Source organism: Rhinolophus ferrumequinum, chromosome 14 (assembly GCF_004115265.2).
Source record: "Rhinolophus ferrumequinum isolate MPI-CBG mRhiFer1 chromosome 14, mRhiFer1_v1.p, whole genome shotgun sequence".
In the NCBI taxonomy this organism is placed as follows: Eukaryota; Metazoa; Chordata; class Mammalia; order Chiroptera; family Rhinolophidae; genus Rhinolophus; species Rhinolophus ferrumequinum.
This window is the reverse complement of record NC_046297.1, coordinates 67,967,987-67,994,225: the sequence shown is the minus strand read 5'-3', so window position 1 is coordinate 67,994,225 and position 26,239 is coordinate 67,967,987. Positions and strand designations below refer to the sequence as shown.

General features: G+C 46.9%; 1 protein-coding gene across 4 annotated transcripts in view; it reads left to right on the top strand.

The window, feature by feature from the left end:
• The window catches only part of ZFAT (zinc finger and AT-hook domain containing), a 225,001-nt gene that overhangs the window by 127,498 nt on the left and 71,264 nt on the right, over window positions 1-26,239 (top strand). For all 4 annotated transcript variants that reach the window (XM_033126444.1, XM_033126445.1, XM_033126446.1 and 1 more), the window contains exons 6-10: window positions 1,624-3,065; window positions 3,906-4,138; window positions 17,278-17,365; window positions 19,062-19,211; window positions 21,044-21,217. In XM_033126444.1, the coding sequence (XP_032982335.1) occupies window positions 1,624-3,065; window positions 3,906-4,138; window positions 17,278-17,365; window positions 19,062-19,211; window positions 21,044-21,217 (2,087 nt within the window). The remainder of the gene's footprint in view (window positions 1-1,623; window positions 3,066-3,905; window positions 4,139-17,277; window positions 17,366-19,061; window positions 19,212-21,043; window positions 21,218-26,239) is intronic.

Below are 26,239 nucleotides of genomic sequence, written 5' to 3'. Positions count from 1 at the left end.
CCTTGGAGACTTGACACACGGTCCAGAGGGAGTAGTGATGGGCAGGAGGAAGCCTCCCCCGCCTCTTTGGCTCATCTGCCAATTCCTGTCTCCAGTGCATGTCATAGCACTTCAGTGTGTCATTCATTGATTTTAGAAACAAGGGGTGACTGTTCCAACAGCAATGGAAGCCCCATCCGGGGGCCTTCTCCATGTGTACAGTCCCAATGGGGAGGAGGTTGTTATGAACAGTGGTTTCAGGCAATTTAGAGGTTGAGGAGGAATGTGCAGGCTATGGAGGCAGACATTCTGCTCGGGTTCATATCTGGCTTCCCCACTTACTAATTGTGTGACCTTGGGCAAATACTCAGTTTTGTTATCTGTAAAATGGGTATAATAATAGAGTTGGGATTAAATAGGGCTTGGTGTATGCTAAGTACTCAATAATTGTTAGCTATTATTTCTACCATCTCATTCAGCATACCCACGGCCACATTGAAAGAGAAAGGGTTCATGAGGCAGACCGTGCTTTTATTCTCCATCACAAACACGGAATCTAACATGGTGCCTGAAACACTTGGCAAGTGTTAATAAATAGCGATCATTTATTAATAAACGATGCATGAGGTTAATAAATGGCACCTGAACAGCAATCTTCTTTACCCTGCCTGAGTTCAAAACCAGTCGTGATGGAGGAGGAGGAAGACAGAGATTGAAACTTCAGCTCTTATTACTGATAGAGCTGTGGGACAAAAGAGTGTAGTGCAGCCCACCGCAGTCCTGCACCATTGCTGTTCAGGCCCACAGATGCCCACTTAACTGAGAGCTTACCGGGCCACATGCTGTCCACGGGCAGATGCCTCCTCACCAGGAAGGGAGAGGCGAGCTCAGCTCGGGACGGCTGGATCTGTTCCAGACCCATTGATCAGATGTGTCAATTTACTTATCCTGGGAAGAAGTGAGGCCGTGGAGAAAGGCCCAGAGTCTTTCACTTAATGGGTGGTCCTCACATGCAAACTTGTAGCAAAGGCAAAGGAAGGCTGTCACCCCTGATGGCTGGTTGAATGAATAGGCGAGTCTGGATTACTGAAGCTGTGGAGCAAACCTGAGCAGATTGTATATAGTCTCACAGAGCAGACCGAGTGCGTTCCATTAAGCCTGGTGCCGTTAAAACACCCCGGAATACATTCCGGTTGGCTTTGGAATGTGGCTGTCGTGTACGTGGTGAATGTCACACCCCTCTTCCCCCTTCCTCCTCCTGCTCCCTCTTCCTTGTTCTGTGATCAGACGTCTCTTCTTCAGCAAGTTTTCCCAGTCACCTGAATCCAGGTTAGACGTCTCTGTCTTTTCCGAGATCTCACATCCTCCTGTCGACACTTAGCACACCGGCGCAGCTGTGTGCTGACCCGCCTTCTCTCCCCCAGACTGTGAGGCCCCGAGGAGCAGGGACCACCCTTCCCTCTGTGTGTGTGCTGGTCCGTGCCGGGGCCTCTGGTCCTGTGTGCCAGTGAGCGAATGCGCACATCCGTCCTCAGTCCCCCTCCGCTGAGGTCGGGACCTTTGGTGTCGACCCTGTAGGATGGCGTGTGAGGCCCCTGGGCCCGTGCGGTCTCCGGCTGTAACGCTGCTGTCCTCTGTTCCCAGGCTAGGACCCACCCAGCTCAAGATCTTCACCTGCGAGTACTGCAACAAGGTCTTCAAGTTCAAGCACTCCCTGCAGGCTCACCTGAGGATCCACACCAACGAGAAGCCGTACGCCTGCTCCCACTGCAGCTACGCCAGCGCCATCAAGGCCAACCTGAACGTGCACCTGCGCAAGCACACCGGCGAGAAGTTCTGCTGCGACGACTGCTCGTTCACCTGCCTGAGCAAGGGCCACCTGAAGGTGCACGTGGAACGCGTGCACAAGAAGATCAAGCAGCACTGCCGCTTCTGCAAGAAGAAGTACTCGGACGTCAAGAACCTCATCAGGCACATCCGGGACGTGCACGACCCACAGGACAAGAAGGTCCAGGAGGCCCTGGACGAGCTCCGCCTGCTGACGAGGGAGGGCAAGCGGCAGCTGCTCTACGACTGCCACATCTGTGAGCGCAAGTTCAAGAACGAGCTGGACCGCGACCGCCACATGCTGGTTCACGGTGACAAGTGGCCCTTTGCCTGCGAGCTCTGCGGTCACGGGGCCACCAAGTACCAGGCACTGGAGCTGCATGTCCGGAAGCACCCATTTGTGTATGTCTGCGCCATATGCCTGAAGAAGTTTGTCAGCTCCATCAGGCTGCGCTCCCACATCAAGGAGGCACACGGGGCCACCCAGGAGGCCGTGGTCTTCACCAGCTCCATCAACCAGAGCTTCTGCCTTCTGGAGCCTGGGGGGGACATCCAGCAAGAAGCCTTGGGGAGCCAGCTACAGCTGGCGGAAGAGGAATTTGTGTTCCAGGGGGTGAATGCTCGGAAGGAGGTGGCCTGCCCTGGGGAGGCCCAGTCTGAGGAGGGACGGAAGGGGCCAGAGGCCCCCGTGGCGGTGCCTGCCCCGCCGGTGCTCGTGGCCACCCCCCAGGCCGAGAGCGCCACCCTGCCCTCCTGTGATCTGGGAGCTGCGGAAGTTGCTTCGGACCCCCATTCGCATGCAGTAGTTTCTGGTGAGCTTCTGATGAGAAACGATATCTCCTCTGCTGAGACTCACGCTGACCCCGAGAAGACCCTGGACACCCAGCACGGAGGCTCTGCCCAAACTCAGGGCGAAGCAGTTAAGCTGCTGCTACCCAAGGCTAGAAGCCCCAGCGCAAACCAAGAGACCCAGGGTTCCCCAGGGGAAGGGCCGAAGACGGCTGCCCTGCCGTCTGATGGATCAGATCCCAGAGGGTGTCTCAGGTCAAACCCAGATGAGGCCTCAGACCTGCCTCCGGTAGCCGGTGGGAGGGACGTGGCCCTGGACCAGCCTGACTCGTGCACAGCTGCCCCCGAGCACCGGGCCAGCATGAGTGCGTTCATGAGGATCCTGGACAGTTTACAGAAGAGGCGAATGGACACGGGCTTGTGCGAGAGGATCCGGAAGGTGTATGGAGACCTGGAGTGTGAATACTGTGGTAAGGAGAGGCAGCACGGGGCACGCAGCCGATGGGCCCTCATTCCCACAGGCCATCCATCCCCGCCTTGCTTTGGGTCACCTCATGTTTGATTTGAGCTCATGTCTCTTTGCACAGAACAGCTTCTAAACGAGCTACCGAGCTAGCCTCCATTTTTAGAGAGCTATGGGTGGACGCTCGTGTTGAATGTTAGCATTTGAGGTCTTTGTAAAGGCAGCTGGGGAGACGGGACAGCGGACCGTTGGGCTCGGTCGGGCGTGCATGCAGAGGTTTAGCCCACGGCCTCTGCCAGAACTTTAACCAAGAACAGTCTTTTCTGGCACATGACATGTTTAAAGTAGAGCTTTAAGTTGTGGCCGTGTTCTAGGTGAGCGGAGAGGTTACCAAAGTGGCTGCAGCTCCTTGTAGGGAGGCCCCGGATAGAACCTTCCAGCCCTAGTGCACGCATGGCCTCTGAGTCTCCTGGAGAGCTGGCAGCGCAGGAAGCAGGAGGCCCAGCTCTGGGCCCGGTGTCCCAGGTGTCAGTAGAGTTCAGAGACTCTCTGATTTATGCATGTGCATAGTAGTATTTGACACCATGATCGGCCCTCAATAAACAATTGTTTCCTCCTCTCCCAGCTCCGACATCAGGCAAAAATAGTAGCACCCTTAATATTTGCAGTCTCCCACCTCTGAAAAGTAATTTCCAGACAGACATGTTGTGGAAAGTGTGAAGGGTGACCCGGACCAGCAGTAGAGGGAGATAAATATAGTCGTTACAAAGTCATAATAATTTAAAGAAAAAAATCAGATTCAATAGAAAAGAAACTTCCTTGTTCTCACGTGAAAATATTTTTTTAGGCAAACTTTTTTGGTACCAAGTGCATTTTGATATGCATGTCCGCACCCACACCCGGGAACATCTGTATTATTGCTCCCAGTGTCATTATTCTTCCATCACCAAAAACTGCCTTAAACGCCATGTAATTCAGAAACACAGTAACATCTTGCTGAAGTGTCCCACTGACGGCTGTGACTACTCGACTCCAGATAAATATAAGCTGCAGGCCCATCTTAAAGTTCACACAGAGCTGGTAAGTAGAAGCCCGGATGGCAGCTCGTGCCCCCTGGGTGCTCATGGCTTTCTCACTTTTACGCAGACGGCGGTGTCCATGCTTCATGTCCATCCAGGGTGCGCGTGTCCAACCCGGAAACCGGAGGGGTCTTCTCACAAAACAGGCTCTTTGCCTTACAGGAGACTTCACCGCGGGGTTCCTTTCACAGGGAGAGTCTCACGGATGTTGGAAGAAAAATTAGATTGAACAAAGTGGCTTTCTATGCAAATTTTTCAGCATCAGAGAAAGTCTGCAGAAGAATGTTGTACAGAATAGAAATAAAACAAGGGTGTCTTCGATTATGGTTTAAAGAATTATTAATAACAGGGATAATAATAGTGACAGCTGCCACTAAAAGTTGCTGACAGGTTAAATTAGGTAATGCCTGTAACGTGTTAGGCACAGTGTTTGCTTCACAGTAAGAGCACAGTAAATGTTGACACCCAGGATTGTCAAACAATTGTGTTATTTGTAGGAAGCTGTGAGAATTATCTGTGAAGCACTTTTATTAAGAAAAAAAGTGACGTGTTCGTTCAAGGTGCTGTTAATATTCACGATGGTAAAATTTGTTTAATTCTTTGGTGGTAGGTCTGGTAACACAATGAATGAATGTCTATTTTTGCAAATCCTAATCTAACTGCAGAGGCTGACACCTGAGAGGGACTTAAGACTTCTTGATGTCATCAAGGAGGCACAGCTGGCCCCAGGTGTGGTTCTGTTTCAGTTGTGTTCCTTTTTATGCCACTGGCAGCACAGCCTTCAGACATTGGAAGTTTATGCCACTGTTCTCTGGCATGAAAAGCACTAACACCGTAGCCGTCTGTCACCAGGGGTGAGGTCAAGATGTTTCAGGTTTCATGAGAAGGTCAGAACATGTACTTGGGGTTAGATATCTGCATTCAAATACCTGCTTGAGCGCTTACTATACAGGCTATGTGACGTTGGGCAAGTCACTTGTCCTTTCTGAGACTCGGTAGCCTTCTGTAAGAAATGCGAATATATATAAAAAAGTGTGTATGTGTTTTATGCGCACACATACACACTCATACATACACAGATATGCACAGACAGGTATACACATATGTATACACATGTATATTTGTAATAGACTTTTTTCCAATTACAGTTGACATTCAGTATATATTAGTTTCTCATGTACAGCATAATGGTTAAACATTTATATAATTTACGAAGTGATCCCCTCGGTAAGTCTAGTACACACATGTACACATGTGCACATACATTATATACTATATGCCATAGTATATGTTGTATACTATAACACAGAACAGATACACACACACGTATTTGTGTATGGACACGGATCTAGAGTTATTGGGAGGTTAAAGTGGAATGCTCTAGATAACGAACTTGGCTCAGTGCTGGTGAGGTTGACCGTGTACCATGATTGCACGCCTCTGATGCCACCTAGTACACGTTCCTGTTTCCTCACAGAGTTGTGGTCAGGGGGGCATTGCTTCCAGTATTCTCTTAGGGCAGGGAAACCTGAGGTGGCGGAAGTTCACAGCTGTGACTTTGCCGGGAACTCACATGACGTCAAGGGGGAGTGAGGCAGCGCGAGGCCAGGGTTCGTTCTCGGGGCAGCCTTGGCGTGTAGCTGTTAAGACCAGGAACCAGACTGCCTCCCGTTTACCATGCAGTTAGCCTCAAGACGAGCCATTTAACTGCCCTGGGCCTCGGTTGACCCATCCTCAGGTGAGGATGAAGTGAGGGAAGATGCGCAAATGCCTCAGAACAGTGCCTGGCATGGAGTGAGCTTTGTATGCTGGTGACTGTTATTATTACTGTTAGTAATTATTCCGCTTGGCATTTGGGACTTGTTGCTCTGGAGTTAGACATTTGGAAACACAGACTGAAGACTGACACAAGCAAGGAAGCTGTAATAGCTTTGTGACCTGGGACGGCCTGTATTTTCCATCCCCATCGTGTGTCTCAGGGATGCATGGGGCTCAGGGTCAACAGGGGAGCGTCAGCTCCAGCCTCATATGCTTTTGTTTTTCTTGGTAAATGGCATTTCAGGAAGCCTTTCTCTTCAACTTCCTGTGGTTATGAATCTTCTTCAAAGAGACCCTCTCTTCAGTGCTGACATTTGAGAAGCCATCCCAGGAAGTGTGTCCTGGGGGAAGGGAAGTAGCTTTTGCTGGTGTCATCCTGGGTACAGGCCCTCGTGCGACCTTACTGAATAATTGTGCCCCTTCTAGGATGTGGGCACTGCTCCCGCACTGGGCAGATTAGGTGTCTTCTATGGGAGTCATCGGAAGGTGCCCCCGGCCACACGTTGGTAAGGGGCAGAGACGGAACTCAAGCCCATGGGGTTCTCCGTGATCCATGCTCTTGTCACGGCCCCACCCTGCCCACTTCGTGGTGGTCGGTCACGAATCTCGGCCACGCTACTTTTGGCAGGTCTCTTGGTCACTTGTATGTCACTCAAAGGAGCGCGGCGGGGGTAGACTTTGTCCTCTGAGAGCAGGGACTGTGTTGACACGTTCTGTGTGGTGCCTTACGCTGCAGTAATAAACGTGTCTGAAAGTCACCGCGAGAGAAGAGCGGGAATAAGGGAGCGTGACTGCGTTGACCTTACAAACGAGGTTATTCTGATTCCCGTCAACACTCCCGCTTCCTTCGACGCTGGTAAAGTTGAATTTGTCTTTTCCCTTGCTGATATGTGCGTACTTCCATTTGAAACACTTTTTAAAGGTGAATGTGCTTCTGCTGCTTGTGAAGCTCGTGGACACAGGTCCGAGGCATCCATTTCTGCCGGGCGTTGGGATTTCCAACAGGAGTTAAGACCCGGTCCTGCCCTCGAGGGGCACTTTGTTTTGTTGGGGATAAACAAGTGGACAGGGATGGCAATATGGCCGTGAGGGAGGGTGAGCAAGGCAAAGACACACTGACCTGGACACACTGGCCGGGTCACGGGGAAGGGGGCTGCCTGGAGGAGGAGTCCTAAGCTGGATGAATTGGATTTGGCCAAAGGAAGAGGCAGGGAGGAAATTTCCAACCGAGGAGGGGGTACAAACCAAAGCAAGCCTTTCATATTTACATCAGGGTGCTGAATAACTAATCCTTTTCCATGAAGCAGGAGGCCTGTAATTCCAGTGTAGTAGATAGCATCATTTATGAAGACAGGTTTCAGTGTTTTGAGTTCAGAAAACATTTGCCTTTTCAGCCTGTAAATTATTTCTATAATGAAGCCAAAGGTACCAAGGAAATGATGACACAAGATCTTCCGTTAGCTCTCATCGCTTACTTTCCCTTTCTCCCAGCCTCAGGCAACCACTAATCTGCTTTCTCTCAATGGATTTGCCTGTCCTGGACATTTCTCACGGAATAGTGGAATGAATAGTAGCCCGCAGGGTGGAGGCGAGGTAGCGTGAATGAGCGTTGTGACAGAAAGGTGCCATATGGATGTCACCGTCCAGGAAAGGGGAAGTGGTGCTGTTCTAACGTGGAGCCAATCCTTGAGCCAGAATGGGGCTTGGTTTCCATGCCTGTGATGCAGGGAGATGGGGCCCGGAGTGTTGAGTCTGGTTGGGCTCTTACCCGTTTTCAACATGGAGTCGCATGTAATGCAAAACTAAGGAAATTTAAAATAAAACCCCCACCCCCCACCCCAAATGGCCCTGCCTCCAGTCCATTCCAGTGGGGATAGGACTCTGGGATGAGTTAGCTAAGCTCCTATTTCTGTGACCCTGAGAAACCATTTTTAGCTGAGGTAATGCCTAATGGTTGGAAAGTGTGTACCCGCTGAGTATAGTTTCTTCTCACCACCTCCCCCGGCCCCTTCAGCAACTAGATGGAGTGACTTATAGTGAAGGCTGTACTGCAATTAAGGAAATGTGGGGACCTAATCAAGGGAGTTTGTCAGTGACATTTCCGGAGCAAGCCCACTTTTTACAGCAGCGTGCAAACTTTGTGAAGGAGAGGCCAGAGAGAACACGGTATTTGTACAGTGAGAGGGGACTGTGGGTTCTGGCGTGCTGGAGTTCAGACCCTGTATCCACCCCTGTGATCTGGGGGAAATTTGTTAGCCTTCTGGTATCTCACTTTTTTCATCTGTAAAATGCAGATAACGTACTTTCTCCTACCTCTTAGGGTTAAGTTAGACATACGTATAGGACACGTAGGTGAGTGTTTTCTTAGTCCCTTGATCCATTAGAATGTTGTAAAATCAGTTGAGTGGACTACAACTAATAGTGTATCTTAGAAACGAAATGGAACAGAATAAAATAGAAATTATCAGCCTCGTTCACCTATACCAAGGGTAAGTATTGTTTTCTGAGACCTTTCTTCCGTGTTTCGTATGCTTATGTGTCCATGTGTGTACATGCATGTGCTGGCTGGGGATGTCAAATAGGTGACCTGTGGGTCCCATTAAATAAGTTTGTAAGTCACTGACCCAGGTGATGTAATTTGTGACGTCCTGAGTCAGAATCCCACGGGAGTCATTGTTATGGATGATATTCCTGAGCTCATACTATCATTGTGATTTGAGGGGGGACCTGGGAATTTGTTACTCAAATAAGTTTCTCCTGACACAGACTTTTGAAATACCTGGAAGTGGACCATATGGTGGATGTGTCAGTCTGTTCCCTTTCCCTCTGGCTTACGTTCCTTCCCAGCAGACCTCACAGGGAACCCGCATGAAGGACGGTGTAGCAGGAACGAGCTGGGCAGTGGGCACGTTTCGGTGTCACATTCCGACTCTGCCACTCCACCGGTCAGTGGTGTGGCTTCACTACCTAAGCTCTTTGGCCCCTGATCTGTAAAGGGGGATAACAGTCCTCGCCCCCAGGCTTGCGGTGGGAACTCAGTGAGGTGGCCTTTGTCAGCAACACGGCACAGGCCCAGGCAGGTGGGGAGAGGCCAGCCCACCAACGCTCGCCCTTCTTAGGAGCCACATACGTAACGTAGGAGGAGGAGGAGGAATAGCAACGGTGTGTGTCCAGCCAGGCTCTGCTGGTCTCCCGACAAAGGTTTAAAATCGGTGCTGGCTCCTGTCTTTGAGAAGGACATAGTCTGTTTGGGCGACAGAGGTCCACATATTCTAAAAATCTTACGTGCACTGACTGGAAGTAAGCTAAAATCTTAGATTGCCAACCAAATGCAGAGAAAGTATCTTTCTGGAAATAAATGACTTAGTCAGTATTATTTTTTTTTAAAGTAGAGGGAAATGTTATTGAACTGAAGTGGTTGCGCGTAAGGTTTTTCCTTTCCCGGAGCCACAAGAGCGTGGCCTTTTCTTACTTGATCACAGACCACTTTGTTCCTGTGTTGCCCTGTTGGGTGTTTATCCACAGCGCCGGAGACCTTGGGTGACCAGAGCTTCCTGTGTACAAAACAGCATCCCATTAGTAAGCCCGAGGTCCAGAACTGCAGGGGCTCGGCCTGGCAAAACACAACTGCTGTCAGTAGAAAGCAAAGTTTCTGACTCTTTTCTAACTGTTCCATCAGTCACAGTCTAAGCGCCATCTCTCCTGTCTCTGCCCTACTTGCCGCATGTCCGCAGTGTTTATTGAACTCTGTGTGCTCGCATTTCTCTTTCGGGCCCAGCTCGTGAGCCCCTCGAGGGCTGGGCCAGTGTCTCACACTTTTGTCCCCAGTGCAAACCCTGGCACTAAACTGGGGCCCTGGAAGGTTGGAGGAATGAAGGAGTGAGCCCACAGAGGATAGCGTGGCCTTTTATTTCTGAGAAACTGTTCAGAGTGGAACCTCCCACCTTGTAGCTTAAGTGCCTATCAGACAGTTTCAGGTGTACTTACTTAGCCCACAGTTCATACACCTGATGGCACAGAGGTGTAGACCAAGGCAAGGTTTGCCCAGAGCGGAAAGCTGGACTCAGCATCAGTCCTGGCGCTGTGTCTGACCCCCAAACCTTGACCACGGCCTCCCTTCTTTTCACATCCTGTGTTGCTTTGAAGGCCATTTCCCTTGGAGCAAACAAACCCCCAGGGCTGGGCTCTGTTACCATCATTAACTCCGTGGACCTCGCACTCTGTGCCTCTGCCAGCAATGCTTTTAACCACCACTCCTTCTAAGTTTGCTTTGTCGGTTTGGGTTTTCATGTCCGGTACAAAACTGAGGTTTTGGCAAAGAAAGAAATGAGTCCGAAGAGCGCACCCCTCTCCCACCACCCTTCCCACTGCCTGTGTCCTTCTGATGGTCTTCAAAGGCATCAAGAAGTAGGGGGCCCTGATAAGCTCTGAGGTAAATTGCTTTCAGGCTATCAGAGTAAGAGAAAAAAAAAATCCAATAGCAACGGCTCAGGGAGATCACCGTAACCTCTTTCAAAGCCTTTCTGAGAGCCTCCGTCAACTCTGATGACCAGGGCACTGGCGACAGCCGCGGGTGGTTACAGACCTCCCTTCTAGGATGCTCGCCTGGCCCACGCTTCCTGTGTAAGGGTGTGGGAGTGCTGGGGTGACTGGAAGGGTCAAGGGAAGGGGAAGGACAGTGACAGGAGCGTGCCAAGAAGCCTCGAGCCGTGATGTAGTCTGGGCGGACATAAGGACATTGGCTGGGTGGAAAGCTCAGGACAGCTTCACAGGGCCTGGACCCCGTGGGCACGTGAGCTTGGCAGGCGCTGCTTGGAACCCAGGTTTTTGGTGGCAAACGCATCCGCACTGTTTGGTTGTGCAGAGGGACTTCTGTTTTGTTTCTGTTTTTAAATATAAAGTACCCTTTTCCTAAGTGCTCTCGGGACTACCAGGCTCAGGAGACATTCTATAACAGTAACAGCAAGGACTCCACATAGGAATCTGAAAGAGTGTGCATTCAGATGCCCTTTTGGAGGTCCCCAGGGGCGTTGGCCCAGAGAGGTCTTAGCTGAGGCTGAGTTGTATAACAACAGTGCTAAGACCACAGCAGCAAAGCCTTTCAGATTTCATACTCACTCTCTTCCAAGCACTTTAGGTGTGTTTCTGTCAATAAACTTCATTTTTTAGAGCCCTTTTAGGTTTGCTGCGCAATTGAGCACGGAGTACAGAGATTTCCCACATACGCTCTGTCCACACACGTGCACACCCTCCCCACTGTTGACACCTACACCTCAGTGGTATCTTACTCACGATCGATGCACCTACGTGGACATGGCCACTGACACCCGAGTCCACAGGTGTGCATTAGGCCTCACTCTTGGTGGTGCCCATTGTGTTGTCCGTTATTTGGTGCTGTCCATTGTCTGGGCAAATGTGAAGGACATGCATCCATCATTATAGTATCACACTGAGTAGTTTCACTGCCCTGAACATCCTCTGTGTTCTGCCAGTTCATCCCTCCCACCCCCTTGCACCCTGGCCACTATGGATTCTTTTACTGTCTTCATCATTCTGCCCTTTCCAGAATATAATACAGTTGGAATCATATAGTATGTAGCCTTTTCAGATTGGTTGCTTTCCCTTAGTAATGTGTATTTAAGTTTTTTCCACATATTTTTGTGACTTGATAGCTTATTTCTTCTTAGTACTGAATCATATCCCTTTGTCTCGATAGACCCAATGTATCTATTCATTTACTGAAGGGCATTTTAGTTGCTTCCAAGTTTTGGCAATTCTGAATAAAGCTGTTGCAGACGTCTATGTGCAAGTTGTTTTTCTGTTTGTTTGTGGACATAAGTTTTCCATTTATTTGGGTAAATACCAAGGAGCAGTTGCTGGATTTAATGATATGGATATGTTTAGTTTTGTGAGAAATTGTCAAACTGTCTTCCAAAGTGGCTGTACCATTTTGCATTCCCACCAACAATGAATAGAGTTCCTGTTGCTCCACATCCTCTGTAGCATTTGGTGGTGTCAGTTTTCTGGGTTTGGGTCATTCTAATAGGTGTGTAGTAGTGTCTCATTGTTATTTGAATTTACATTTCCCTGATGACATGATGGGGATCATCTTTTCACATGCTTACTTACCATCTGTTTATTTTATTTGGTGAGGTGTCTGTTTAGGTTTTTGGCATATTAGTTGTTTTTTTTTTCCTTGTTTTTTTTTTCCCCCTACTGAGTTTTAAGTGTTCTTTGTGTATTTTGGATAACAGTCCTTTATCAGATATATCTTTTGCAAACATTTTCTCTCTGTCTATGGCTTTCCCCCCCAATTTTCTTGAGAGTGTCTTTTGCAGAGCATAACTTTTTAGTTTTAGTGAAGCCCTACTTATCAATTTTTTCTTTTGTGGATAACACCTTTGGTGTTATATCTAAAAAGTCATCACCATGCTCAAGGTCAGCTAGGTTTTCTCTGATGTGTTCTAGGAGTTTTATACTTTTGCAGTTTATATTTAGGTGTACAATCCATTATGAGTTAATATTCATGAAGGGTGTAAGGTCTGTGTCTAAATTCATTTTTTGCACGTGGCTGTCCAGTGGTTCCGGTACCATTTGTTGGGAAAACTACTTTTGTTCCATTGTATAGTGTTTGCTCCTGTGTCAAAGATCAGTTGACTGTATTTAAGTGGGTCTATTTCTGGACTTTTTTTCTGTTCTATTGATCTCTTTGTCTATTCTTTCACCAATACCCACTGTTTTCCCTGTAGCTTTATAGTAAATCTTGAAGTTCAGTGGTGTCAGTCCTCTAACTTTGTTCTCCAATACTGTGCTTGTTATTCTGGGTTTCTTTTTTTGCCTCTCTATGTAAACTTTATAATTAATACCCACAAAATAACTTGCTGGGATTTTGATTGGGATTGCTTGAATCTGAGATCAAATTGTGAAGAACTGACATCTTGACAGTATTGAGTCTTCCTATCTTTGAACATGGAATAGCTCTCCACTTATTTAGTTCACATTTGATTTTTTTTCATTAGAGTTTTGTAGTGTTTCTCATATAGAGCTTATACATATTTTGTTAGAGTTATACCTATTTTATTTTGTGGAGTGCTAATGTAAATTGCATTGTGTTTTAAATTTCAAATTCCACTTATTCATTGCTGGTATGTAGGCAGTAGTTGACTTTTGTATATTAATCTTGTTTCCTGTAACCTTGCTATAATCACTTATTAGTTCCAGGAGTATTGTGGTTAATTCTGTCAGAATTTCTACATGGATAATCATGTCATCTGCAAACAAAGACAGTTATATCTCTCTCAATCAGTATCTCTTTTATTTTGTTTTCTTGTCTTATTACATAAGCTAGGACTGCCACTGTGATGTTTAAAATGAGTACGGGGAGGGGACACTGCTTTGTTTCTAATCTTAGTGGGGAAGCTTCTAGTTTGTCACCATTAAGTATGATGTGATTTGTAGTTATTTTTGTAGATACTCTTTATCAGATTGAGGAAGTTCCCCTTTGTTCCTAGTTTACTGAAATTGTTGATCATGAATTGGTGTTGGATTTTTGCCAAATTCTTTTTCTGCCTCTATTGATATGATCATGTGATTATTTTTTATTGTTTTTATTTTTTTTTTAGCCTGTTGATGTGATGGATTACATTAATTGATTTTAGAATGCTAAATCAGCCTTGCATACCTGGGATAGATAAGTCCTACTTGGTTGTGGTGTATAGTTCTTTGTATACATCGTTGGGCTCAATGTGCTAATATTTTTGTTGAGGAGTTTTGCATCTTTGTTCATTAGAAATATTGGCCTGTAATTTTTTTTTCTTGTAATGTCTTTGTCTGTTTTTGGTATTAGGGTAATGCTGGCCTCATAGAATGAGTTAGGAAGTGTTCCTTTTGCTTTTATAAAGAACTGGGATAATTTCTTCCTTAATTGTTTGGTAGAATTCACTGGTGAACCCATCTGGGTGTTGTGCTGTTTATTTTGGAAGGTTATTAATTGTTGCTTCAATTTCTTTAGTAGATACAGGCCTATTCACATTGTCTATTTCTTTTTGTGGGAGTTTTGGCAGACTGTGTCTGTTAAGTAATTGGTCTGTTTAACCTACGTTGTCAAATTTGTGGACAAAGAGTTGTTCATCGTTTTCTTTTACTATCCTTTCAATGTCCATGGCATTTGTAGTATGCCCCCTTTTATTTTTGGTGTTATCAATTTGTGTCCTTGTGTCCTTTCTTTTCTCTCTCTCTCTCTCTCTCTCTCTCTCTCTCTCTCTCTCTTTTTCTTTTTCCCTTTTTTAAATTAGTTAGCCTGGCTAGAGTCTTAATCATTTTATCGATCTTTTCAAAGAACCAGCGTTTGGTTCTGTTGATTTTCTATTTTCAATTTCATTGATTTCTGTTCTAATTTTTATTTCTTCTGTCTACTTTGGATTTAATTTACTCTTCTTTTTCTACTTTCCGAAGGTGGAAGCTTAGATGATCAATTTTAGATTTTCTTTTGTAATATATGCCTCCAATCCTATAAATTTCCCCTAAGCACAGCTTTCATTGCTTTCTACGGATTTCGATAAGTTGTTTTCATTTTTATTTAGTTCAAAATATTTTTAGTTCAAAAAGTTTTCTTGGGATTTTTTTTTTTTCCTTTGATTCATGTGTTATTTAAAAAGGGGGTATTTGATCTGTGTACGTTTTGGGATATTCCAGCTATCTTTCTGTTTTTGATTTCTAGTTTAATCCGTTGTGGTCTGCCAGGAGACATTGTATGATTTCTATTCATTTCAATTTGCTGGTTTTCCTGTTTCCCCTGACGGCAGGCCTTGTTAAGAAGACCAGAATGTTCTGGTGTATTTCAAAATGGTTCCTTTCCCCTCTCCCTGCCAGAAACAAGAGAGAATTTTTCCCTGATATTGACTGTGGAAATAGGGTTGAGCTCCTGAAGGTAAAACTCACAAAAGTTTGGGGGTCCTCCTACGACTGGGTCCCCTGGAATTTTTAGCTCTCACAGTTTTACTGGTTCTCAGGGAGGTTTCTGCTTGTGGATTTTTGCCCCAGTAAGTTGTAGTTTTCTGTTTTTACCTGTATATCTGTCTAACTTGGGGGACAGTGGTTTGTCCTATGACCACGTCTCTTATGGATCTAAGAAGAATTGTTACATTTTTAGTTTGTTCAAATTTCCATTTGTTGTTAGGATGGAGTGGGGCCTTCCAAACTTCTTACATGCCGCACTGGAAACTGCATGTCTAGTTTACGAGTTTTCAGTCTCCTTTATCCTCCTAGCAATCCTATCAAGGAGGCAGTTTTTATTGCCATTTTGAAGAAACTAAGACACTAACATGTTAAGTCACTTGCCCCAAGTTGTCCCAGCTGGTAAGTGGTGAAACCGGGATTTGAACACAGGGACTGTGAGCCCCGAGTCTCTAGTCCTGGTCACTATCTCAAAGGAGCAAGTGCTGTGGAGTTCAGAGGTCTCGTTTGGATGTCCAGCTCTCCTCTCTGGTGCTGTGACCTTGGCAATCTCTTAAACACCGTGTGTTGGGCCGTGTGAAGTACTTGGCACAATGCTGTGCTTGCAGTGACTTCTTAAGATATGGTGGCTATTGTTGTTGTTATCGGTGGTGTGAATAGGCTGCACTTGGGGTGGCTGTGAGGATTGCATTCATTTACCAACACACGGAAGACACTTGTGTCATGGAGCGCTCACAGTGGATGCCATTAAATGGCTTAAATGGCGGGAATCGGTCCCCCTGTAAACCCAAGGGGGATAGACTGTGTTTACATCGTCCAGGACACACACGGCTCAACACATTTCCTTGCAGTCATGGCTCCTGCATGTCTTGCTTTTGTCTGTGGTCCATCGGGACGCCCAGCGTCCTCACTGACCACTGGGTTTTGGCGCTCTGTAAGCTGTGGGTGTGTGAAGCTTGTTAGTACCGGTCACACTTTGGAGGCTTGTTGTGGGGGTGCCGGTGTTTCTCTGCTCAACGCGCGTGCGCTGATGCCGCCTCACTGGGTTGTCTTCCCTGCTGGGGACGCCGAGGTCGAGAGCCAGAATGAAGCCCATAATGAATGAAGCACAGCCTTCTATTATTGTCCGGTGACTGATCGCCTCTCACTCCACCTTCTGAAGTACAAGGTGGCGTCCAGCTGCTGTCCTTTTTCCTTCCTCGGCTCAAGCACTGTGTTAGCTTCTCAGGCTGCCATAACAAAGCTCCACACGCCGAGTGGCTCACACAACAGTTAGTTACCGTCTCCCGGGTCTGGAGTCGAGGAGTCCCAAGTTCAAGATGGTGGCAATGTGGCTTCTTCTGAGGGCCGTGAGGGGGAATGTGTTCCAGGACTCTGCTTGCTGGCAGTCTTTTGCATTCCTTGGTTTGTACATGTGTCACCCGTCCCTCTGCCTTCGTCTTCACGTGGCACTCTCCCTAGGTTCATGTCTGTGTCCAAATTCCCCCTTTTTATGAGCACACCAGTCATACTGGATTAGAGCCTGCCCTGATGACCTCGTCTTAAAGAATTACATCTGCAGTGACCCTGTTTCCAAATAAGGTCTGAGGCATTAGAGCTTAGGACTGCCACAGAGGAATTGGGGGGGGACACAGTTCAACCCATGACACCCACCCTCTGGGAAAATTGTCATGTGAAACAGCCCTAAAGTGAGCTCTGAGAGAAAAGGTGGATGAGCAGAGGCCATTGATCATTCACAGAAGCGTGTCCCTAACTGAGAGTGTTGTGCCTTAGCCGGCTTGGTGAGCCTAGCGGCTGTGCAGAATGAGCGTGAGGGACACGGCCTGGGGTGGTCCAGGAGCCCAGGTGAGCATCCGTACATTGGTTCCAACACTCATTCTTCCTCTCAAAAACAGGGCTCATAGCACTTGGCCTCATTTTCTTAATCTGTAACATCAGCATAATAATGTCTGTCCATCGAGAGTGTTCGTGAATCTCAGTAGAATATCTTCTATCAGCCCCATGCACACCAAGCATTAAGTGCTGGAGGACATGCTATGCGCTGGGAGCAGAGCTGGTCTGTGCGGCCGACTCGGCCGAGCCCTGCCGGGTACCAGCCGGGCACCAGATGCAGGACCGGAATCTCTATGTCCATCCCTCCCTCTGAAATGGCGGTGATGCCATTCCCCTCCCACTCTTGAGCTTGCCAGGCTGTGTGGGGCCAGGAGCAGGCTGCATGTCACATTCTTGGAAAGGTGCACTGCGCGTCTGGCTTGGATGGTGGTGATGGCGGTGGTGGTGGAGACGGTGATGGTGGTGGTGGTGATGTGTCCACAGAGCCTGGGTTAAAACAGAGGAGCCAACTGATTATGCTCTCTTTCTGTTAAGGACAAAAGGAGTTACTCTTGTCCTGTGTGTGAAAAGTCTTTTTCAGAAGACCGGTTGATAAAGTCACATATCAAGACGAACCATCCCGGTAAGGTTATAACGTTTAGAGTGGGATATTAATGTTTACATCCTTATGTTTATTTTAAAAGATAGACTTACATATCACCTGCACTAATGGAAATAAAGAGAGCTGAAGATATCAGTCAATTCAAGGGAAACAATTATGTTGATTTAAAGCTGGGCGTTTATGTAATTATTTACTTCATTTTATCCTTTTACCTGGTCTTCAAATACATCTCCCTGCAGTCTCATGAGTCCCCTCCCCTCTTTAATCTGAACTTCAAATACTTGCACTTGGGCCACTTCCAGTGTTGGTGTGAAACAGATCCCACCCCAGGTGACTATGCCGGCCCTTCCAGAAGTTTGTGTTGCCCAGCATGGTGGTTTATGAGGGCCGTGGGCCCGCTCCCAGGCTAAGGAACCTCACTGAGTTGGCATGACCATCACCTTTGGTCTTTCAACCCCATGCCACTCAGATGTGTGAGACTCGAGCTGCGTGGGGCACATTCAGTTCTCACTGCCGGGGGCACATCTTCATTCTTCCTGTTAATTCCTGTTTATTTATTAAGTTCTCTCTCAGAGCCCTGCCCTTGGGGAAGCTTTGGTTGCCCCAGTCTGGGGGAGGGCCCCTCCTATGCCCCCATAATGGCACACATACCGTGTTTCCCCGAAAATAAGACCTAAGGCGGACCATCAGCTCTAATGCGTCTTTTGGAGCAAAAATTAATATAAGACCCAGTCTTACATTATATAAGACCCAGTATTATATTATATTATATTATATTATATTATATTATATTATATTATATTATATTTATACCTGGTTTTATATTAAAATAAGACCGGGTCTTATATTAATTTTTGCTCCAAAAGACGCAGTAGAGCTGATGGTCCGGCTGGGTCTTACTTTCGGGCCAACACGGTCCCCCTTGGGGCGTAGTGATTGGCACTCTCCCCGCTGCCCCCCAACGTCCTTGGGGTGGGACTCCCATGAATCCACCACTCAGCTTCCTCAGTTGTCTACATTTTGCCAAAATTGTTTCCTGTATCAGTCCCCCTAAACTTTGTTTTCTAGAATATTTTTTAAAAAGTATATCCCAGACATCATGTTATTTCAACATATAAAAAAAAAAAAAACAACCTTCAAAATGCATCTTTAACTAATAAGGATTTTTGTCCTCGTAACCATCATATTACCATTAAAACCAACAGAATTCACAGTAATCCCTTTTTACAACCTAATATTAGTCCATTTAAAATTTCCCCAATTGACACAAGATTTTTTATTACAGTTGGCTTGTGTGAATCAGGGTCCAACCAAGCGTTATGCTTTTAGCTATTATGTCGCTTAAGCTTCTTGTATTCTCATAGGACACCCCTGCCCTGGCTTTTTTCCCCCGTGACATTGATTTATTGGAGAAACGGTTGCTTTTCCTATAAACGGTTTCACATTCTGCATTTGCCTGACTATTGCCTCATGAGACCGTTTCTCTAGCCCTCACATTTTATGTAAATGGGTATTTAGATCTGAGACTCTTAGATTCTGGATTACCTTTTTAGGCAAAAATCCTGTCATGTGACACCAGGAGGCACCTCCTTGATTTGCCACCTCTGGGCTTCTAGGATTGACCAGTGCGTTCGGGTGCTATCATGAGGTTCATTAACATTGAACTTGAACCGAGGTGTTTTGGCTGCTTCTCATGCTCATCCTGCTTGTCTTCTAGAGGTCTCCATGAGTACCATCTCCGAGGTGCTCGGGAGGAGGGTTCAGCTGAAAGGGCTAATTGGAAAGAGAGCCATGAAGTGCCCGTATTGTGATTTCTATTTCATGAAGAATGGCTCTGACCTGCAGCGTCATATTTGGGCTCATGAAGGTGAGTTGTCATCTTTCCGACTGCAGCGCCCTTTGAGTTTTGTGCTTGCGTGCTTCCTGTGGCAGTGCAGTAGGAGGAAGCATGCCTTCAAGTCTCCTGCAGTTAGAATTTATTCAGCACACTGAGAAGTGTGCCCATCCCCCCGCAACGTTCAGTGATTTAAATCATTACTTATTTAGTTGCAATTGCAGTGATCGGGGGTGTGCAATTCTTCATAGCTCTTGTTGCAGCTGGAGCGAAATAAATCACCGTGAGTCCTGTGCTAAAACGCGAGCTTCAGGAGAATAGAAACAGCCCCGCGTCAGTCATGGCAGTAGCTGGTGCCCGCCACAGTACACTGAGCATGGCAGGTGCTGAGCAGGTGTTGGTGTGAATGAAGGAAGGAGAGGGGGACGGCAGAGGCCTCTGATACTGGTTGTGTGGAGCGCAGTTATTCTCGTGGAGGAAGAATCCAGAAGGTGGAAGGGCTGTGTGCAGATGAAGTAGTGGAAGGAGGAATGGAATCTGTGCTTTTGGGGTGCTTGCCTGTGAAGGGAAGGGTTGGGGTGCAGTTTCTGGGACTTTGGGAAGTGGGAGGTCAGCATACTGTTGGAGACAGCAGGCCACCAGGTTTGTTTTCTCACTCTAGGGAAGGACTTGGCTCTCCTGGGGATGAGGCCCTGCGCCTTGGGGCCCTTGGGGTTGGGGAGAGCCCTTGTAGACACCTGACAGGTCCCTTCCTGCAAGTTAAGGACCTGGACTTCCAGGGGCAGGAAGACAAGGCGGCCCTAGAGCCGGAGGAAAGACTGAGGCTTTTCTACAAATGGGGTCAAGATGCCCTATGTTTAGGCCCCAGGGAAGGAACCGTTAGGAAGGCAGAGACTAAGTTCAGTAAAGAGGACAGTGGGAGGGAGTGGGAACCCAGCCGAGGCAGACGGAGCTGAGATCAAAGCCACGTCTGAGAGATACTTTTGCAGGGACCAGCACGCTTGCACCCCAGCTCTGTGCCCCTGGGCTCATCCCGCAGCCTTGTTCAAGCCTGCCGTCCTCGACTGCAAAGTCCTAGGGAGTGTGCATAAGGAGTGAAGATGCCAGCACAGCACGATTTGTCTGTTACACCCCTGTTCTCAGGTTCAGGCACAACTCCCCCTCCTCCCACAGCAGGTCACACCAGGTGGCAGTGGCCTTTGTGGTCCTCTGCATTTCCCTCTGGACAGAGCAGGCAGGAGCCCAGGCTGCTCAGCTTTAAGCCAGCCCTCGGTGTTGAGTACGGAGCAGGCCCTCAGGCGATGGTTGTTGAGTGAAGGAAGGGCAGCTGAATGCCAAATGCCCCCCGAATCCTAGTCACTACCCGACAACAACTAGTGTTGTAAGGCTCTGCTGATTTTATGCGTAAAATATGCCTGAGCTCATTGATTTTTGGGAAGGCCCTTGATTCCTTTCATTTTGTTCAGTTTGTCAGTTCAGTTGAATTGAATGAACGTCTGCCCAGTACACTGCTGAGGGTCTGTGCCCGCGAGGGTCCCAGCCCGAGGGGACAGGCCGGTGAGCACACGTCACTGTGGTGATGTGCTGGGAGCAGCACAGCTCGTGCAGACTTGCAGGATTGGGCACCGTGGTAGGGAAGCCAGGACATGTCCTGGGGAAAGTCAGAGCAGGCTGCAGAGTGGAGCCCTGGCAGACCCAGGAGAGGGCAGCTCCGTCGGAAGGAACAGCCTGGGTAAGAGCGTGGCGTGGGCAGGCGTGTGCATTTAGGGACGAGCCGGGGCCCTGCTTTATTCAAAATGGGTGTGTGTGTGTGTGTGTGTGTGTGTGTGTGTGTCTATATATGTTGTTTTTCTCTCCTCTGGTAGGTGTGAAACCCTTCAAATGTTCTTTGTGTGAGTATGCAACTCGCAGCAAGAGTAATCTGAAGGCTCACATGAACCGTCACAGCACGGAGAAAACCCACTTGTGTGACATGTGTGGCAAGAAATTCAAGTCAAAAGGGACGTTGAAAAGTCACAAGCTCCTTCACACTGCTGATGGTGAGTAAATGGCTCCGAAGTGAGTTTTTCCCTCTGAAAGTGTGGTTTGAAGTCCACTCCAAGTGCTGCAGAAACTGCCGATGTGCCTGGAGGCAGGAGAGGGTGTGTGTCTTTTAGAAGTTCTCTTCTGAAAGGGCAGTGGATACCTCTCCTGCTTCCTCAGTGCCCTGTGCTCAGTGCTGGAGCCAGGCCGACTCCCCCAGCGCTCGGGAAACACTGTGTGTGAGTGTGTGTGAGAGAGTGTGTGCGAGTGTGAGAGAGAATGTGTGAGAGAGAATGTGTGTGAGAGTATGTGTGAGAGAGTGTGTTTGTGTATGACAGCGTGCATGAGAGAGTGTGTGGATATGTGTATGTGAGTGTGTGCGCACATGCGTACAATGAGCGGTGGCTGTGGGATTGTTCAGGGAATGAGGCATCCTCAGGAGGCCTTGATTTTTCATTCTAGAAGTTTTGATCCTCTTCAACCCTCCTTCCCCACGTGAGCCTGAGGACCTTGATCACACCTAACCTAGCGTTTCCTGTCGTCCAAGCTTTGTCAGGGTTTCCATGTTCAGTCCAAAATGGGGCTGAGTCTAAAATACAAACAATGTTGGGGCAGATTTGACCTTGATCAAGTGTACTTAAGTGGACTTGATTTCATTCATTTACTAAGAACCAGTGATTGAGTTCTTACTATGCGCCAGCTGTGCAGGTAGTTTGTAGGGGTACAGGGTCACTAAGGAGCAGTTCCTGCCTTCCAGGAGTTTGTAGTCTGCTGGGAGGAAAGGGACACGCTGCTGTGGTAACGATAGGTGCTGCCGTGGGTGGGAGCGCAGGGGCTCGGGAGGTGGGTGGAAGGGGCTGCAGGCAGAGGTCGCGGTGGCCAGAAAGGTCACCTTGAGGGGGATGGGTAGAGGGAAGGAAGGAAGATTTATTTTAGGAAGACAGGCAGCTAAACCATAAAAGACCTTTAACATTTTGTATTTTCCTCTAAAAGCCGATTGTGTGAGGAACTGGTGAACGCTCTCTATGTAATGAGATTAAGAAACTATGTTTATAAGTATATTGTTATTTTAGCAGAATTAGATACAAGGATTGGAGTTCATTATAAATATCCAAATGATTTCTACAAAGATTTTTTGATTTCAGATCTTAGAGGATGATAAAGCCCTTAGGCCCTCCCTTTGTTTTAAGAATGTTCTGGGGAGTCCGTCCTTTGTATGTGCATTGGAAGGATCTGGGCAAGAATTTGGTTGGGCCTCGCAGGGCTCAGTGCAGAGGCCGAATGGTTAGCGGGGATTCGGCAGAATTAGGAGCCGAGGCTTGACTAATGTCAAGCAGAAACCAGAGCCGTAACTCTTCAAATTTCAGCAGCATGCTGTAAAAAATAATAATAATAATAATAAAAATATCCATATTCAAAACAGTTAAAATCAGTGATAGTAAAGCAGTCATATCCTGAGTAATGGAAGCAATGAGTCATGGAATTATTTATGGATTCTGTACCTCCGCAAACAATAAACCTTACTGATTTTTTTTTTCTTTGTTATGCTGCAAAAGAAGGACACGAGGTCGTAACATTTCTCGGGTCTCTTTTATTTTAGTCTTAATACTCTGTGAGTCTCAGACGTGGGTGTAGGGGAAGTAGAGCTGCCAACGTGGCTTCATCTGGTCCGACTCTGAGATCACTTCTTCCCCACCCTGCTAGGACTCATTTATATTTCTCCTTCGACGCTTAGCAGAGTCTCATGTTTTCTCAAAACCAACTTGGTAAGTGGAGTCCTGGATCATAGACCACTCGTTCTGTTCTGACTCCACAGATGATCTGTTGTGTAGCTTTCGGCTATTCTTTCCTTTTTAATTTTAAGAAAGCTTTGACAAAGGTTTGGTTCCATCTCTTATTCATTTGTCATAGTATGCATATATTATCTTGTTGATTCCTAAAAGCTCTTTGGATCTCAATGCTTTGTCGTAATTTGCAAATATTTCTTCCAGCTTACCATTTGCTTTTACATTTTGTTTACAGTATCTTTTTAGGTACAGAAATTAAATATCTTCACATGTATAAATTTATCTTTTTGTTTGCTTTTTTTTCCCTCCATGATTTCTCCATATTCAAAGAAACCTTCCCCACCTGAAGGGGAAATTCTTTTGTATTTTCCTTAAGTCTTATTTTATGGTTTCATAACATTTATGAAATGCAATAGTCTTGAAAGGTATTTTGGTGTATGGTGTGTGGTCGGAATCTTTGTTTTAAGCAGTCACCAATTGACCCAGCATATTTATAGCAAAATCAATCCTTTCCAATTTATTTTTGAAATGCCAGAAGTTTTCAAGATCTTGGGTCTTTTCTGAGATTTGGGTCTGTTTTAATATCTTTGTTCTAGTGCATTGTTTTATGAGATACTGTTTTAATAACTAAAATTGTACTATGATAACACATATATTACTCTTTTTTTCTTTTTGTTTTTATGGGCATCTCTTAGTTCTTCTCATTTAATTATTATTCCTTTGGATAATCTTTGGAACTGTTTGGTCAAGGTAAGAAAAATATCTTCCCTTCCATAAAAGAAGGACATACACCCCCTCGTCCACTCCAGTGGGTGGCCTTGTGAGCCATGTGACATCTGAAACATGCTTTGACGTCATTGGGGAAGTGTGCCTGCAATAGTGATAGCCTTCAGGGAACTCTAGCCTGTAACCAAAGAATTAGCTCTTTATTTAAAAGCAAACATTACTTTAGAGCCATCCTGAAAATGATTGGTTTTGAGTGTATTTTTTGTATCAGTAACAATTCAACAGATTATTCCACAGTAGGTAGAACTAGGGAGGCCTGGGTTTGAGTCTTGCCTGCCACCGCCTAGGAGGGTGTCTTTGGTCAGACTACTTTGCTGAGCCTCAGTTTCCTCATCAGTAAAATGGGGAGAATTACACTACCCTGGCCTAATGGATTTGAGGATCGGATGACAGAAGATGCACCCCTGCTCACCTGGGCTCCCCTGCTTTCTGCTGCTCCTTCTCAGACTCTTTCTGGATCCTTCTTAGCTCTGAGCTCTACATCTTAGAAGGCTACAGGGCCCAGTGTGTGGACGTTCTTTCTAGACTCACACCCTAAGTGACCTCTGCAGTCCACAGCTTTCACCATTTGTACAGACAGCGTCCCCACTTCTATTCCCAGCCCTGCCCTCTCCCCTACGTTCCAAGCCCTGCTTCTACCACTGCCCACTCAGCGTCTGCACCGGGATGTCTAGGAGGCACCTCAGACTTCACACGTGCAGCACTGAGCTCCTGGTTTTCCCCAAACCAGGGGTCGGTTGGCAAGCTCTGTAAAAAGAGAGTAAACGTGTCAGGTTTTGAGTGCCACATGAGGTATCTGCTGCATATTCTTCTTTGTTTTTTTGTTGGTTTTTGTTTGGTTTTTACACACCTGGGGAAGCTGTGCTTAACTCCTAGCTGTACAAAAGCAGGCAGCAGGCCGGATTTGGCCGATAAGCTGTCGTTGGCCACGCCCTTCTGTGCCCCAGCTCAGTCAGTGGCAGCTCCTTTTCAGTTGCTCTGGTCAAAAACTTCGGGTCCTTCTTGACTGTCTTGTTCATCCCACATGTGGGCCATTAGCAAACCCTGTGTGTTCTCCCTTCACCGTGATCCAGAATTCTGCCCCTTCTCAGCACCCTGGCAGCATGGTTTTTGTACAAGCTTCCAGCCTCCTAACGCCCTGCCCTTGTCCCCACAGCCCATTCTCAAACAGTGGCCACAAATGGCAGAGGACCAGCCCACCTCCTTCCTGGGACCTGTCTGACGCCCCACTCTGCCTGACTCTCACCTCTGCAGACATTATTAGTCTCCTGCCTTTCCTCAGACCTGCCAGGTGTAGGCCCATCTCAGGGCACTTGCCCTCCCTCTGCCTGGCATGTTCTCCCCCCAGATACCTTAGTGGACACTGGGTTCATGGCTTCAGATCTTTACTCAGGGTCCCTTCCGCAGGATGGCCTTCCCTCGCGACTGTGTGTTATAACATCTCACACCCACCAAATCGCCCAAACTCCCAGTGTTTCTTATGTTTTCCTTCTGGGCTTATCTTTCTCTCACATACTCTATAGTTTCCTTATTTATCACTGTTTTGGCTCTGCAGTTAGGACTCCCCCGCCAATTACTTCATACTCTCTCCTAATTTCCCTACTGTTTCTCCTTAGACCTTTCTCTAATGTGCAATATAATTTCCTCATTAGTGATTTTCTGCATCTTCCACTAGACTGTAAGCTCCACACGCAGGGATTTGTGACTTCTTTCTTTGTTTTGTATCTCCAGCACCTAAAACTGTGCTTGATTTATAGAAGGTGTTTGTTGATTGAATTTTAGTTGATTGAATGAGTGAAAAAAAAAAGTAAAGTGCGCTGCATAAAGTGGTTGGGATATAGTAGCACTCAAAAAGTGCCAAGTATGTTACCCGCCTCATCTCCCAGATAGTTACAGTAAACCAAATGCTTGTGAACTCGATATTTTAAAATGCGGTAGAGGAACTCACTATTAAACAAATCTTGGGCAACTTTTAATGGAATAAAAAGGAACTGCGTAATTACCCTCTCCTTTACCTGCTTGTGAATCTAATTTTTCACACGTATTGGCTTCTGTAAAGGGTGCACCCCTGTTTATTCACTCCTGTTTCCCAAAGGAGCTCATTTCTGTGCCTTAGAAGGGGTAGGTCAGTTGGGTGAAGGTTTCCGTTAAAGAAGCTTTGCTAGTCAATACGTGCAAAGAGAGACATCGATCTATAAGGGGCCCAGTGAAACCCTTCGCATGCATGCTGACCGTATGCAAGAATTTAAGTCGAAAAACCGTGCTCTATATCACATTTCCCCTTTTTGACTTTTAAAGCAGGTCTAGAGGTTTATACCTGATTTTGCTCACCTGTAGAAATGGGAAAGGTTAAATGGTACCATGGCTTTATGTTATATAATCAATCTCATCATGAAATAAAAGGCTCTTTCAAGTTCAGTGCCAGTTCCATCGGGTACCCCCACCCCATAATGTAACTACCCTCAT